General features: G+C 34.8%; 1 protein-coding gene across 1 annotated transcript in view; it reads right to left on the reverse strand.

Annotated features, from left to right (window-relative positions):
* Positions 1 to 6,732: 6,732 nt before the first annotated feature.
* LOC149956186 (adhesion G protein-coupled receptor L3-like) overlaps positions 6,733 to 17,404 on the reverse strand; it is a 43,100-nt gene continuing 32,428 nt past the window's right edge. The window contains exons 11-19 of the mRNA XM_090164660.1: positions 15,176 to 15,273; positions 14,350 to 14,467; positions 13,794 to 13,950; positions 13,143 to 13,212; positions 12,224 to 12,293; positions 12,042 to 12,130; positions 8,026 to 8,149; positions 7,866 to 7,964; positions 6,733 to 7,249 (exon numbers count right to left, since the gene is read on the reverse strand). Of these exons, the coding sequence (XP_090020786.1) occupies positions 7,061 to 7,249; positions 7,866 to 7,964; positions 8,026 to 8,149; positions 12,042 to 12,130; positions 12,224 to 12,293; positions 13,143 to 13,212; positions 13,794 to 13,950; positions 14,350 to 14,467; positions 15,176 to 15,273 (1,014 nt within the window). The 3' untranslated portion in view covers positions 6,733 to 7,060. The remainder of the gene's footprint in view (positions 7,250 to 7,865; positions 7,965 to 8,025; positions 8,150 to 12,041; positions 12,131 to 12,223; positions 12,294 to 13,142; positions 13,213 to 13,793; positions 13,951 to 14,349; positions 14,468 to 15,175; positions 15,274 to 17,404) is intronic.

Here is a 17,404-nt window from a genome sequence, read left to right on the forward strand (position 1 = left end):
TGATTTTATCTACTTGAATTTAAATAAAAAAGAATAAACTTTAATCTGATGGGACTGAAATATTTTTAAATAAGGTTGAAATGAAATTGATATGAATCAGGTTTTAATGAAATTGATTTGAATCAGGTTGAAATGAAATTGATTTGAATCAGGTTGAAATGAAATTGATTTGAATCAGGTTGAAATGAAATTGATTTGAATCAGGTTGAAATGAAATTGATTTGAATCAGGTTGAAAGGAAATTGATTTGAATCAGGTTGAAATGAAATTGATTTGAATCAGGTTGAAATGAAATTGATTTGAATCAGGTTGAAATGAAATTGATTTGAATCAGCTAGGTTGAAATGAAATTGATTTGAATCAGGTTGAAATAAAATTGATTTGAATCAGGTTGAAATGAAATTGATTTGAATCAGCTAGGTTGAAATGAAATTGATTTGAATCAGGTTGAAATGAAATTGATTTGAATCAGGTTGATATGAAATTGATTTGAATCAGGTTGAAAGGAAATTGATTTGAATCAGGTTGAAATGAAATTGATTTGAATCAGCTAGGTTGAAATGAAATTGATTTGAATCAGGTTGAAATAAAATTGATTTGAATCAGGTTGAAATGAAATTGATTTGAATCAGCTAGGTTGAAATGAAATTGATTTGAATCAGCTAGGTTGAAATGAAATTGATTTGAATCAGGTTGAAATGAAATTGATTTGAATCAGGTTGAAATGAAATTGATTTGAATCATGTTGAAATGAAATTGATTTGAATCAGATTTAAATGAAATTGATTTGAATCAGAATGAAATGAAATTGATTTGAATCAGATTTAAATGAAATTGATTTGAATCAGGTTGAAATGAAATTGATTTGAATTAGGTTTAAATGAAATTGATTTGAATCATGTTGAAATGAAATTAATTTGAATCAGGTTGAAATGAAATTGATTTGAGTCAGGTTGAAATGAAATTGATTTGAATCAGGTTGAAATGAAATTCATTTGAATCAGGTTGAAATGAAATTCATTTGAATCAGGTTGAAATGAAATTGATTTAAATCCTGCTGGAATGAAATTGATTTGAATCAGTTTCGAATCAAATTGATTTGAATCAGTTTCGAATCAAATTGATTTGAATCAGTTTTGAATCAGTTTCGAATCAAATTGATTTGAATCAGTTTCGAATCAAATTGATTTGAATCAGTTTCGAATCAAATTGATTTGAATCAGTTTCGAATCAAATTGATTTGAATCAGTTTCGAATCAAATTGATTTGAATCAGTTTCGAATCAAATTGATTTAAATCATGCTGGAATGAAATTGATTTGAATCAGGAATCGATAGCTCTACTTGGAAAACGTATCCTGCCGTTTCGCGTATGGTAAGATCACTCGGATGGCTTTGGTCTCGCCTACGATAAAAAAAATCGCCTCTGCGCGGGCTCCCCTCTCACGTTGTTGTTTCTTAAGTTAACATAGTGACGTCAAAGAAAAATTTGCCACGATAAGCATTCCAAGTAGAGGTATGGATTCCTGTTTGAATCAGGTTGAAATGTAATTTATTTGAATCAATTTTTATTCCGATTGAATGTATATTTTTAAAATACAATTCCAATGGGAAACTTCATGGGGAAATAGACGTTCAAACATTTTCCCAAGAGTGAAAACCGTTTTAATAAAAAAAAAGGATCCTCAATGTTTTATTGATATTTGAGATATACTCACGAAAAATTGCTCTGGGTGTGTTCTTAATTCCATTATTTCCGTATAAGATATTTTGTGATCTTCAAAGTTTATTCTTTAATATTTGTCCCAGAATTTGACACACGCAACAAGTTACCAACGCATCACAAAAGAAAAAAGTTTATTAATGTTCCTTTGAATGAATAATTATTATATCTAGAAGCTTACATAACATTAAGTGCTGGTTCGAAGAATGCCTTAGTATATTCATATTTAAAGCTCTGACTTTTCATCATCCAAGTTTCCTATGCACATGCGTAAATAATAACTTCAGTCCAAAATATTTAAATATATAGCTTATAGAAAAAACCTCTTATGGCCAAGGCAAAATACTAAAGGTATTTACCTCTATCGTTCCAATATTAAAATTATATGGTTTCGAAAAACTAAAAAAGGTTAAAAATTATTTTAGCTACACTTTTAAATAATTTAAGAGTATAGCAATTGTAATATATTTCTGGATCCTTAGCAATATTCGCTGAATTATCGTATTAATTTTGCTTGAACTGCGCATTTGGAGCTTGCGAGGAGTCCGTCATTAAACAACTACTAAAAGCCTATGTGGTTAAGTGTGTTGGTATGAAGCAGCTGGGTTGGTTATCCGACCAGATGCGAGTGGGCGCGCAAATAAACTAATTTCAAGTCCGCTACTGATTCGAACCATCTGACGTAATTGCTCTACAATATGTGGCCTAAATGACAAAATTAAAAAGGAAAAACGCAAATTGTCTGCCATCTTTTATAACACTTTGTAGATCTATTAATTCTCAAACACCGACCGCAGCTAATCCTTTCTTGAATATAACCTCTTTAAGGTTAACTATATTGCTGAATATGATCTGCTACCCACGATATAGACAATCGATTCCAAGTGACTTTGACTTACCGGTATTTGAAATATTGATCGTAACCTGTTGATACCATTTCCGGAAACTCCATTTTGGAACAAGCGATGGCTTCAAATTTTAATCAACTCTTATAATATTAAGAATGAAATGCTAAGAGATAGAGCCCGAGAAAGGTATAAAATGAAATCCTGTTTTAAATGACGGTCATTTTAAATCTTGATTAAATTAGTGAAATCGTGGCTCAAGTGATAAACTTTTAATTGAAATGATAAAATAGTGTTCGAAATTATTCAATGATGTGATCGGGTTTGCTTAAGATTATTGAACTCATGAAACGCTTACAAGGAGACGACCCGAGGTGTTACACACCGATTTCGTTCAAACTAGGGGGATTTGTAGACGTTCATGCAACTTGAAAAATCCTAAAGGGAATATGTTCAATGGGTAACGGTTTTGCCATGGCAACGAAAAATGTTTTTGACAACATAAAATTAAAATTTTTCCTATTTAAGCCATATCGGATCATTTTCATCCATTTGGTTCAAATTAATCAAAATGTGATCAATTTTGATTTTTTCGTGAATTTTTAAATTTTTAAATTATTTTGGTATTTTAAAACTTTTCAATTTTTTACACTCTTTCACATGGATTATCGGATTTATAAACCCCTGTACCGAAAGGGGGGACCCTTGGAATCGGTCCAAATCCCATGTTATTTTCAATGGGAAAATTTGTATTTTATGTTGTTAAAAAAAAAACAAACAAAAAAAAACATTTTTCGTTGCCATAGTAAAACCGTTGCCCATTGAATAAATTCCCTTTAGGATTTTTCAAGTTACATGGAGGTCTACCAAAAATCCCCCGAGTTTGAACGAAATCGGTGTGTAACACCTCGGGTCGTCTCTAGTGCAGATGACGTTTTTGATTCTGGTTAATTAATCATTGGATTGGAGATTTTGCAAGATTATTCATAATAATTCTTTGTTACATTTGTTTTAAAATAGTTTATACTAAAGATAACTTGTTACAGACGTCTCTACGGCCTCCAGTACAGAAGAACAATCAAGAGGCCGGTATTCGCAAAAGTTGTCTGTGGATAGTGTAACCCATTTTCGCAGCCAAGTAAGCTAAATTAACCTCGTTGATCGATCGGCAATAGAAGAAAGATATTAATATGAAAACAGCCACTATATTTAATTATAATTAGTTATTCATACAGCATGGAAATATAAATAAAGATACTTAGAAATATTTTGTTTGGGCTAAGTCTATAACAGTATGGTAGATACCACTAATTCATTTCATTAAGAGTAAATTAATTGTTCGGAATAGGACTCAAGGGAAAACCCCACTGGCGTGTCCTCAACTTGGGAAATGATTCCTTTGTTCGAAAACAAGCATATTTCTTTAACACCGTACATATTTAAATCTATAATTAAGTACCAGTATCTCGTAATAGGGTTTTCTACCACTAATTTTGTATATTATAGTTTTCAATATTTCTAAATTCTTCCTCAGATTGAAGTCAGACATTTTAAATTAAATATGGGGAAAAAAATGCCAAACGCACTTGAGTTTCGACACCAAATATTGATTTAGTACAAATGGAAAAGTCAGGTGAATTTCTACTTCAAGCAGCTCGCGTAGGGGATACGAATTTACCGTTATTTTAGAAATCGGTAAATAACGCGGTAAATTACCGCGTTATTTACCGTATCACGGTTATTTAAATTAATTTACAAATGTTTATTATATCGTTTATTGAAATTGGTCTATAACATATATTAAAGTAATTTTAAACAATATTTTTACATGGGATATATAATAATAGAGTATAAATTGTCTAACTATAATACTCTACAATGGATCTCTGACGACGTTATCATTTGGCTGTTTTCAATTTTAGCTTCCTTGATACAATAAACATTGGACTGCACAGATATTTTTACAAGTCGGCTAGCTGTCCCATGGGAAATAAGCAAAACGCCAAAAATTAAAACTGAAATTAAATGAGGTTTTCAATTTTATTATTTAATTCCGGTCATCCGTGAAAATTATTTTTAGGATACATATGATAAAACAAATCAGACGGCTTAATTTAATGAATTTTAAGTTAATTAGGTATTACGCTCCCGAAAATTTGTTTTACCATGATAAATTCTAAAACATTTTCTTGGTAAACCCATTATTTGGAAATTATTGTGTATTGCCAAATCATAATTTTAATAAATGTCCTTAGCTATCTCTTTCCAAAGGACAGCCAAAATTTTTACAAGAGTATAATTTGGTTTATACATTCGAAAAATATTTTCTTGAAATAAAAGATGCATACCATAGAAATTTCTTTTTCCACAATTGACTTAAGTTTGATGAAGTTTTCATAGAAACAAAATTTGGCGTGTAGATCATTAAGTTCAAGCTATACAAATAAATAATTCTAATTTTGTTACAGAAGCAGACCGCTTCAAAACATATTTAAAAATTTCGGGTGAAATAAGTGAGGGAGTTCAATCCAGTCTTCTTCAAAATTCACTGAAGACTTTTTAATACAGGTCCTTCTTTCGTTTCTCCAGATCTCGTACAAAAACTACAGAATTGACAAATTTTAATATCTCCTTGAGCTATGACTCCACTGTTATCTAAACACCAAAAAAAAAACATAATAGTATCAAAAATAGTTTCCATCGAATTAAACTAATTCCTACACTCACGCTCTTTCGCATTGTAACCCGGACATTCTAATTCTCCAATGTCTTATTCGCTCAGGAAAGTATGGCGCAGATGAATCGTGTCCTGCTCAGTCTGATATGATTGAACATCGAAGTTAAGTAACAGTTGAACACAACTTGCTACCGCCTTAAGTGAACCACCCTACAAGTTTTATTTCTAAACCCCTGGTGGCGGTTTCAACGTCACCTTTGTAATTTCTAAACCCTTGGGGTTGATAGTGTTTAACAGGCGTTTAGCTGGTGTTTATCTTAGGTGGGGGGGTTGATTTTGAAAATCTAAACTCTGTTTTTTCTGTGTATAATTCCCAATTGCTTATGTGAAATTGCGAAAGATTTTATTACAAAAGTAAGAGCTGCCTCAATGGCATCCGTAGCCGTCGGTTTTAGAACAATTTTAAGATGGAAACCGAATCGATATTTTGAGGCGTGTTTTAGATTTTTTGAACTTCAACAAATCAAATTGTGTTCTCATACCATTCGCGACTCTACACTGTTCTTACGTTGACAAAGTACTATAGCAGTGTATTTATTTAACTGAAAGTAGCTGAGTATTCAATAGTGCGTTTTCGTTACAATACTTGTAAATTCTAGTCGTTGATCAACCCCAGGACTGGTTTTTGTCGATCTAGTTAATTTATTATCGAAATCAATTATTCATTATTTATTTACGCAGCCGTAAATTAAGAAATTAATATTGTAATATATGCCCTAAATCTATAACTGTATTCAGCGCATTCCTTTCGTTAAATAAAAATGCAATATTTCTACAGCATTAGAAATAACAACTGAATAAAATACTCAAGTTTTCCTATTCTTTGCATTTAGATAATGATGATAGTTGCTTGGGAATAAAAATGATACCTTATTTCATTTATTCCAACGAAATGGTTATGTACGTTAAGAACATACCAATAAACCAATACCTAATCAGCAATATCGAGTCTGTGTAGAATTTTTTACCAGGGACAGTGGTGGAAACCTTTCGCCTTTATAAGAGATGGGAATAAAGCGTTGAAAATGGTGCATTCCATCAACGTGAGAATGGTGTTAAAATACGCCATTCCGATAAACTTATCGTTAGATTTATCCTTGAAGATTACAATTTTTACGTCCTTGAACGGTCATTTTGAATGCACTTGCATTCTTAGATAAATCAAATCAACAAGGCGTAGCGTTTTTCCCTTTCCCGGTTAGTAGTAGAAAATGACAATAAAGATGAATAATATATACAATAATTCAATAAATAACAATGTCATGTCATGAAAAATACGCTCGTTTATGGTAATTTCTGTAAAATACAAAACTAGTAGTAGTAAAATTGTTCAACTTTAGGTCCTACGTATCCTAAATAGTTAAAATAACCAAAACCAAATTGAAAGAAGGAAATAATAAAAAAATTTAATTTAACAAAATGGTCACAATTACAATTTTTTTCATCAAAGTTTGTGTGTATATATTAAAATCTATTTAAATGCGATCCTTTTCATTAAAAAGTTTATTTATTTTAGAATAGAAAAAATATTTATGTCACTTTTCTTTCCTTCCGTGAATGAACTTAAAAAAATGTCGAAAGTGCGATGAATACCCAGATATTTTAAAATTACCATTAACTTATATTAGAAGAAAATAAACTCGATAGTCATTTACTAATGGCGAGAGTGAATTATCGATCTAGTATGTTATCTAAAAAGAAATTGCAATAAAAATGCTAGAAGAGGTCTCACCAACCGATAGAGGGAATGGATTCGCTAGGTGTAATATTGAACTTTGGAACTAAGTTGACTTTCCAAGGACGAGTTCGAAGTTCTTTTATTACTGGACAGCGACGATCCCAACGACCCTTCTCTCGTGGATTTAGTGAACCCAGTCCTGAGGTTAGATGATAAAAACGAACCTCCAGTTAATGCCCGAATTCGATTTTTGTCACCGACAGTCGACTGAAAAGAGAAATGATGGACATTATTATAGTAACGGATGTCATGATCTAAATATCCATTTGCTACTTTTATATTTGACCAAAATTTTTCAATCGTAAGCAATTTTGTAATAAATAAAACCCTATATTTGGAATTATTTTCTGAATTAAACTGAATATTTATATAAATTAGTATTAAAAGCTCCAAAATATAGCGAGAGATAAAAATGGAAATTTCCAAGTCAAAAAAGGGAAAAAAGGGATTTTTCGTGTAATGAAATTATTGCAAAAGGGAAATTTTAGATATCAAATGTGGAAGCTCTGATAAGGAAATCTAACATACATCCAGGGGGTACCTCAGGGAATGACTATGTTGAGACAATTTTTATTGCCACTCCGAATTCCCTTCACGCTCGACGCGTTTGAAGTACACCCCAGTAACATTTTTCCTCCCCTCATTGGTTCAGGTGACAAAAATGAAACATGTGCCCGCAGAACGTGTACATAATTTACCATTATCCCTAAGTATAATGAAATATATTCTTGTTTTTTAAACCCTGTCATTGAGCCGCATTTTAGTGCAACTCACTTTCCGCCCTCAATACCTTTCTTTGCAGTAGATTTCCAAATAAACTCACCGTTCCGACGTGCGATGATTTGTGCTGTTTATAGTACTTAAGTATTGTACTCCGTGCTTTCTCATTTAACGCCACGTGAAAAATAAATATGAAAACTCCCTGAAAGAAACAATATATGAATGGTACAAATATTTAAATTTAAAGCAAGAACCTCAATTACCTGCAATCCGTTAAATATGGTAAAGATGTAGGGAAACACTTTTGGCTCATACTCTTGAAACACTCCGAGCGTCCACGTGATTCCCAGCAGGCACGTTATTGAAAACGACCTCTTCAACCAAGAACTAAAATCAAAAATTTAATATTATTTTTTTTTTCTAAGCAATCACAACTTCAAAATATAACTAAAATACACATAAATATATACATATATGTATATATTTATGTGTACTTTAGTTTGAAGGAACATCGTATATATACGATGTTCCTGAAAACAGCGTTTTTATGGAAGTTAGAGGTTCAAACCCCTCAAATTTAGAAGACCACTGTGGAGGTTTAATAAAAATAGAGTAGTCAAATTATAACAACAGTGAACCCAACTCTAATACACCCGGACTGAAGTCCTGCAATGGAATTAGATAGATGTCAATTTTTTCACGTTTGTAGCCATTCTTTTACGTAGTGGAATACCATTTACTCTTATATTACGTCACTACGCGCACTGTCTTTGGCAACTGTAGCGCCAAAAATAGTTCCAAAATCGTTTTATATTTAAAATCTTCAATTGAAATCTTAAAATATTTCTCTATTTCTCCATACTATAAAAACATTTATGGAAGGCCTAAACTCTTGGGGATGACTACTAGATGCTCGAACCTAAGGTGCTGGTCGCCGGATGGGAGTTTTTGCGCCTGGGTTCAGTGGAGAGTCTTTGGCCTGGACTCTCCCTGGGGGTGAAGTTTGCGAAGCCGCTACTGCTATAGGAGGTACGAAGCTTTCCTCTTCCTTCTTTTATTGAATGGTTTATAAGTAATTGTGTTTCCCTCTCGTTTATGTTTTCTGCCGCGTTGGCGGGATGTCTTAAAGCACGTGTTGTTAAGGATTTACGTTGTAAAGTTGTAGTGTATATATTCTGTATGCATTTACCCTGATTGGTTTTTTTGAAAGACAGGAGTTAGAAAAAAATATATATTGCTAATATTTGCACTTCTGAGGGTTTTTGATATCCGTATATATAGCTCAAGCTGTTCTAAATTTTTGGTTCTTTCGGACTAGCGCTCTCTGATCATCATGTACATAGTTTAATTGTTAATAAATGTTCTTGGTTTAAAGTTTAGAGAAGTCTGCTTATGTCGTCCTTCATAGTCGTATCTAGAGATTATTTAGTTTAAGGCACTACGTCACGAATGTGCATACGAGTTTTTCAGTCCGCCTTGAGAAGTATTTACATTGGGAAAAAAACCCGGTAGAAATATCAAGCGATTTATTGCAGTATTCTAAGTGCAAGTGCCGATCGAGACGATAATAGCGATGAGCAAGAATCAGATCCGTAAGCGTGGTAGTACAAATATCTTGGTGACAAAACAACCTAATCTCATAGAAGAAGAACTAGGAAAATCAGCTCCAGACTAAGAAGTTCTTCAAGACATATTGAAAACTTTGGCTTCCAGGAAAGAAGAAATCTTGAAGCTGGACACTGAGATAGAGGAAGCCCTAGATACTGATGAAGCTTTCACATTAGAGTTCCAGGTAAATCAGGTCTATCGAGACAGAATGCTAATTCTTGAAGGGAAAGCTGAGAGGATGATTCTGGAAAGTAAATTAACTGTAAGGAGTTTTAGGAGTAAACAATCCAGCGTACATACGAGTTCAATAACGCAGATTCAGATTCCAGTGAGTATTACGGAGCAGTAGGAAAGGCCAAACATCGCAGTCAAGAAAGGAAGGAAGTTCGACTTCCTTCTCTAGAAATTAGGTATTTCGGAGGAGATCAGACGGATTGGCAAGGATTTTGGAGTAACTTTAAGAGCACCATTCATGACGCTGAGCTCAACGTAACTAACAAGTTATGTTACGTGCTGTCGTACCTAGAGGGAGTTGCGGCAGCGGCTTAGGCTGGGATTCCGTTCAACGAAAAGTCTTACGAAAGCGCCATCACCATACTGAAGAAGAGATTTGGCCATACAGTGGTAATCGTTAAAGTTCATAAGAGAGTCATTACCAGACTAACATCAGTAAAGGATGTCGTAGCTCTTCGGAGGGTCGACGATTTCTGCGTGATACCTTCAAGAGTCGATTAGCAGAGCGACTCTTCTCCATGGCGATTAACATGTCGCAGGATATAAAATAATATCTCTATCGGGACTAACAGCTGCGCTTAACCTTCTAAAAGAAACCGCGATTGCGATCCAAGTTGTGCCTTGAAGCGCCGGACGGTATACATAAAATGTTACCTTTACCCTGAACCGATATTACCTCAGTCCCGTCGCCAGCGCGAAGCAGCATTCACGAGACCCGAGTTAGTTCTATAATGCACTAAAAAACCTGGACAAGGACAAAGTTTGATAAATCTTTGTTATTTCTCTGTTTTCTGTTTCAAAGCTCTGTTGAAGCTCCCCCCCCCCCCCCATGTGTTGTGTTTCCAAAATCATTTAAATATAATATCCAATATCATAAAAGTATAATACATGTCAATACCCCTGTATGTCTAACCCAGTGCATGAGGATAATTTTATTTAACTGGAAGTACTTCCAATTTTAGTTTTTGTTTTAATATCATTTTAACCCATAATTCTATAGTTTGGTAATTTTTTTCTATTTAATTTACTACTGTTATTTAACCCATTTGATACTCTCAGATTGATGTTTTCAATGTTTATGTAAGTCTAAAATATTCCTACCACTGGGAAATAACTGATCCATGTTTAAGTATACTTCGCAAACTCCAATATTAGGTAAAAATCTAAACAGTGTGTAACCCTTTTGGTAGATGATATTTAGTTTTGCCTCGAAAGAGGTTCCCCGTAGTTTTGTTTGGTGGGGACACTCTCGCAGTGTGTAGGCTAGGAGTCGGGACTGAAATCGTCCCACAATGAATAATATTATTTGAAGAAAGTATTCTTTGAACTGAAGGAAAACGTTGCTAATTTTACGCAATAAAATACCACTAACTAAATCCAGAAGCGTATAATAAGAGAAGCCTCTAACTCCCTAAACTGACAACGTTAAACTAAATTGAAAAGTCTGATTTTCGACACGGAGCAAAGAAGAACTTTGTAGGGAAAAAGGAGTATGCTCTTCAAAACGTCGCGTCGGTTGTGCAAACCTGAAATGAGGTATAGATCATCCTTGGTTTAAAACTTTAAACGCAAAAGGCGGGCAAGGCTTAAGGTTTTTCAAAGCGTATCGAGGAAATTATACGGAGATATCGCCTTCATTAGTATGTATATTTATGATAGAAAATAAAAGTTTTATAATGTAGAAATTACCTAGTTCAATCAAAACGAGGCACATCTCTCAAAATTTAAAATCCCCAGAAAAATCCTATGGGACTTCTACGTGCTAAAATGTAAAGAATCCTCTGCATTTTTCAAATGTTTTCTCCGCTAATGCTCGCGTATGAATCGAGAGGCTATCCAATCATTCCAATGTTACATCTGATTCACGATTTCAAGTTATTTCAATATGTAATTGATTAAAGTTATTAAAGCTTCTAAATTTACGTGATTTCAAGTGATTTAACTGTGGATTTGACACCTGAAGTCCGTTGGTATGAATATATCGAGAGGACTATATTTTCTGGCCGCATATCGGCTTAACAAATCTGTATCCCTCCGAATACCTCTAGTTCGAAAAGGATACGTTTCACGATTTTGGGCGAGTTAGAGGCTTCTCTTATTAAAGGCTTCTGCTAATACTAATATATATATATATATCCAATATTTCCAACGAACTTGACCCGTGAAACAGTTTAAAGTTTTATATGTCAGGAAACCATGGGCTATTTCAGAATTGCTTTATTACCAGTAGTGTTTTTGTCCTTGAATCGGACATGAAATGTAAATTGCTCTCCCATAGAGTTTAAGATTATTTAAATTCGGTTTCAAATCTTGCTCAAAGCTACCAGAGACCGTGTGCTCGCTCGATGTCCTAAGCTTGCAAGCTTCTTGAAGGGTCGAGGGTAAGAACAAACAGATAACTATTGGATTACTTTTATATTTTCATAGTAACACTTACGCTGCTAGTGCCTGAGTGTTGTGAAAATTCTTTTTATTTTGAACTTCTGCTGCGGCTTTCATAGCACACACAAAAACACAAATGTTAACCTAAAATTGAGTAAGGAAATAATAAAGTTTCTAGTTAATCATTCATAATTTCATTAAAATAGGAAAAAATATTAAAACTTTTTATATTCTTACAAACATGATCAGATACGCTGGTCCCAAGAAACTCCAAATCACACCGTATTCATCGTTATCAATCCAACAACTGCAAATACGCATTATATAAGTTACTCATTTATAATTAGGATTCCCGATGTAGTAGCAAACAAATTATTAAAATAAATGTTCTTAGAAAATTTCGCAAATAGCAGAATAACAAAATCGTACCATACATGGGTTAATAAGAAATCTAACACGATTTTAATATTTAATGGCATCTCGTCAAATTAATGGTTTTCGAATCGGAAGTAAGTGATTAAAGGGGCTTTCCTCAGAGTTCTTTGGTTTCCCCATACTTTAAAAGATTGTAGAGGTTAACGGTATTAATAAGTGTAAGGAGCTGTTTGCTCGCGTGACATGAACGGCTTGCCACCACTCTTCTATGCAATTACCCGCAACCACCTGAATAAAAGGCAATAAAAGTCGCTAGATGACTTGGGCCTTGGGTATTAGCCTATCTGATTATTATTATTATTATTACTATTATTATTATTATTATTACTATAATTATTATTATTATTATTATTATTATTATTATTATTACTTAAATTGACATTATTTTTATTTTGGGATTTTTTAGAAGTAATTTATCACCAAAATTCAAAAACCATTCACGTTACAAATAACGATTGAAAAGCAACACAAATTGCGGTATATAAGCGTATCATGATTAAATGAATACAATTGATAATACAATGGAGAGGTTTTACACGTAGGTATCAAAATAAACCGAACTTTTATGAATCGTTTGAAATATCAAAGGTTTAGAATTACAGATTGTGAACGAATGCGATAAAATTACCAAATTCACACAATTTAATGTGTAAAAAAAATTGAATAACTTGACGCATCCCATGTAAAATTTATTGAAACAAGAACCTTTATATATACTCACTATTTGCTTTTGGACAGGTAATGACTAGGTCGCGAACCTACTGATATGGCAGTAATAATCAGCGGAATTCCTAAAACGGATTGAAAGCGTAAAATCAACAATAAGAACATAAAACTCGAGTAGGCTCTTAAACCTAAACATAGTTTTTATGGCAGGGAATTTGGAATTGCTATTTTCGTAAACAGAAGTTTGTTGTTTCCTACTACTAAAAAAAACGGTGAAAAGGCTTAAAGTAAGTGTCAGCTGTACGTGAAGTAGCTCTTTGTTCCATAGATATCGCTAGCGTCGAAATCAAAAAGACGGTACTTATAGGTTTTTTGGATCGTTTGTAAATTGTAAATTTACATAAATTACAACTATTATAAACAATATTTTTACATGGGATATATAATTTAAGTCAAAGTCCACTAAATAGAGAATAAGTTGTCTAACTATAATACTCTATAGTGGCTCTCTGACGACCATTTAACTATTTTGAATTTTAGCTTCCTTTGCCATTAAAAGATGGCACCACGCTCTCGAAAAAATTCGTAATTTTTGAAGAATCGGATAGATTTATGGTCATCTCTTATAACAGGAGCCTTTTCATATTGCAGGTGGCAATGATAGAGCCACCACTTGCTTTAATATGAACAATAAAAAAAATCTCACCATATCCTAGGAAGTAGAACCACGCTACTCTGATGTTGAGTACCTCAGTAAAAACAACGACAATCATTTGATACAGCAAGTAGGCTTCCATCATCATCCACATGAAGGAGGAGATCAAAAACAGGTGCAATGTCGTCGCAACGGCGAAACATAATGGCTATAGTCAAAGTATATTTATCGCCTACAATATTATTAACAGTCCTCAACCTTGAACTAATTAAAAGAGGGACGTTTCGGTGCCACCGAATTTTATTAGCAATCGTTAAACACTTTTCTTCTTATCCCTATATCGGGGGAAATGCGCGTAACAGCGACTGCTCAAAGGCAAAGGTATCAAAAACACCATCAGCCACGTTCAAAAAACCGAAAATGAAAATATACTGAACTGCATATTTTTAAAAATGGCTGCTGTTAGTGATACCTGAACAGAGTAAGTTACACATTTCTAATCGGGAAAGGGATGTAACGAAATGCTTTTGTATTTTAGGAAATCCAAAACGTTCCGGATTTATTAGTCCAAGCCTCATCGATTATTTTAAAATAAGAATGTTTATACATGAGGCATATGTTTGCCGTATTGCTCGCTATCCATTCCAAATAGAACAAGTAGGTGGACCATTAATAGAGCGACGCACAGATTGCAAGTAATTGTCGTTCTTCTACATCGGAGCGTTCTGAAAATGGAAACATTTTCGACAAATTATTGGTATTTATTGTCTTAAAATTTGCTAAATTATTAATGTAATACGCATTGACTTTCAAAATTAAACTTAGAGCATCTTCTATACCCTTAAGTTAGATACTATGATTTAAGGGAACATCAAGTTCCATGTTAGTAGTTGATCAACAAATCCATCAGCTAAGCTAACTGGAGCTACTTTCGCTAAAGACCAGTCTTAGCGTGTTTAAAAACATTTTAGTTCCAAAACTTAGGTTTGACTTACAAGGAGACGACCCGAGGTGATAATCACCGATTTTGTTCAAACTCGGGTATAGTGTACACCTACATGTAACTTGAAAAACCAGCAAGGGAAAAGTTGCGACGGGGTTTCGTTTTGCCATGGCAACCGAAAACGTTTTTGACAACATGATTTGGAATTATTTCCATTGAAAATAACATGGGAATCTGAAGTATTTTAAGGGTCCCCCAATTGACCAAATTGCATTTTAACTTGATTAAATTTAATTTTTAAAATCAATTTAAATGTATTTTTAACGTTTTTGAAATTTTAAAAAAATTTCATTTTTAAAAGGTTTCACAGTGGGACCCTTAAAATCCTTCAAATTACCCAAGTTTGAACAAAATCGGTGATTATCACCTCGGGTCGTCTCCTTGTTAGTAAAATATGTACAAATCGCAACATAATAAAAAAATAGCGTACCTGAATCCAGATAAGCAGACAATAGTCAAAATCAAGGCTACAGAAGACAAAGCACAGCTGGTTATTGTTATATATTTTAAGGGTCCGGATTCAATGGGCTGAAAATAACAATATTTTTACACTTTATATTCTGGTGAAACGTTTAAGTAAATATACTGGATTGCTATTTAAATATAAGAATAAATTTAGTAGTAAACCGTTAAAACTAAAGTATTTTGTCGTTTTTAAATAATCTGATCTGTAAGCATAAATTTATAACTACAGAAAAAACGATATGGTAGCATTGATAGTCAAAAAGTAAGTTAGGGCAAGAAAACAAGTTGTAACAGCAGCAGCCTAAGATGATGTAGAGCCAGACCACGAGTGTTAGCAAGAACAGCAAAAGATAAAGTTCGGGCAAGACATCGAGATGATAAGAAAGGTAACCAGTGTGGAAGTTGGGGCAGCATCGAGAGGGTTTCAGGGACAGCCAAAATGGTAGCTAGGGCAGGACAAAGAGGGGTAGCAGGGACAGCCAAAGATAAAGATGGAACAAGAATTAGAGAGGGTAGCAACAATACACAAAGAGAAAGTTGGGCAAAGATGACGTGGGATAACAGCTGCAACAAAACATTGAGAGGAAAGCAGAGGTATCCAAGAAAACGAGGAGTAGCAGCGGCAGCAAAATATGAAGTTGAGAAAAACAACGAGGGGTAGCACTGCCAGCTAAAAAGGGACTTGGTGCTAGGCAACCAGGATTAGCAGCGGCAACCAACGAGGAAGTTGGGGCAAAACAACGAGGGGAAGCAGGGACCGTCATATAGGAAGTTCGGGACAGGGGCAACCAAAGAGCAAGATGGGGAAAAACAACGATGTGTAGCAGAGTCTGCCAAAGTGAAGTTGAGGCATTCCAACGATTAGAAGTAGCGGCAGCTATAGAGGAACTTGAGGCAAGAAAATGAGGGTTTGCAGCGGCAGGCTAGGCTGAAGTTGGGGAAGATAATGAGGGGAGCAGTGCAATTAACAGAGGAAGTTGAAGCAAAACCACGAGGGGCAGCAGGAACAGTCATAGAGTAAGTTGGAGCAGGACATCAAGAGGCAAGCAGGGAGAACCAAAGCGGAAGTTGGAGCAGGACATCAAGAGGGAAGCAGGGAGAACCAAAGTGGAAGTTGGAGCAGTACATCAAGAGGCAAGCAGGGAGAACCAAAGCGGAAGTTGGAGCAGGACATCCAGAGGGAAGCAGGGAGAACCAAAGCGGAAGTTGGAGCAGGATATCAAGAGGGAAACAGGGATAACCAAAGCCGAAGTTGAAGCAGGATATCAAGGGAGAAGCAAGGAGAACCAAAGCGGAAGTTGGAGCCGGATATCAAGAGGGAAGCAGGGAGAACCAAAGCGGAAGTTGGAGCAGGATATTAAGAGAGAAGCAGGGAGAATCATAGCGGAAGTTGGAGCATGATATCAAGAGGGAAACAGGGAGAACCAAAGCGGAAGTTGGAGCAGGATATCAAGAGAGAAGCAGGGAGAACCAAAGCGGAAGTTGGAGCAGTACATCAAGAGGCAAGCAGGGATAACCAAAGCGGAAGTTGGAGCAGGACAACCAGAGGGAAGCAGGGAGAACCAAAGCGGAAGTTGGAGCAGGACATCAAGAGGGAAACAGGGAAAACCAAAGCGGAAGTTGGAGCAGGATATCAAGAGAGAAGCAGGGAGAACCAAAGCGGAAGTTGGAGCAGGACATCAAGAGGGAAGCAGGGAGAACTAAAGCGGAATTTGGAGCAGGACATCAAGAGGGAAACAAGGAGGACCAAAGCGGAAGTTGGAGCAGGATATCAAGAGAGAAGCCGGGAGAGCCAAAGCGGAAGTTGGAGCAGGACATCAAGAGGGAAGCAGGGAGAACCAAAGCGAAATTTGGAGCAGGACATAAAGAGGGAAGCAGGGAGAACCAAAGCGGAAGTTGGTGCAAGACAGCGAGGGATAGCAACGCCCGACAAAGATAATATAATTGATTTTATGAGAACCATTTCCATAACAACAATTGGTTTATCCATTATCTCACCACTTTTTAACGTCTTACGAATTATAAAAGTTAAAGCAGTATTAAAGTTTAAATTAGAGCCACAGAATGATATGACAGCTTGACGAAACATATGTAAAGGAAAAAGTAAAGATAAACGTTGCCTTTAGATATTTCTGATTTTCCTACTTTTATTTCGATCTCATAATGGGTTGTTTATTAAGAGTGCAACTATTAT

This window comes from Leiobunum rupestre, chromosome 2 (genome assembly GCF_980474605.1).
Source record: "Leiobunum rupestre chromosome 2, qqLeiRupe1.1.hap1, whole genome shotgun sequence".
Taxonomy (NCBI): Eukaryota; Metazoa; Arthropoda; class Arachnida; order Opiliones; family Sclerosomatidae; genus Leiobunum; species Leiobunum rupestre.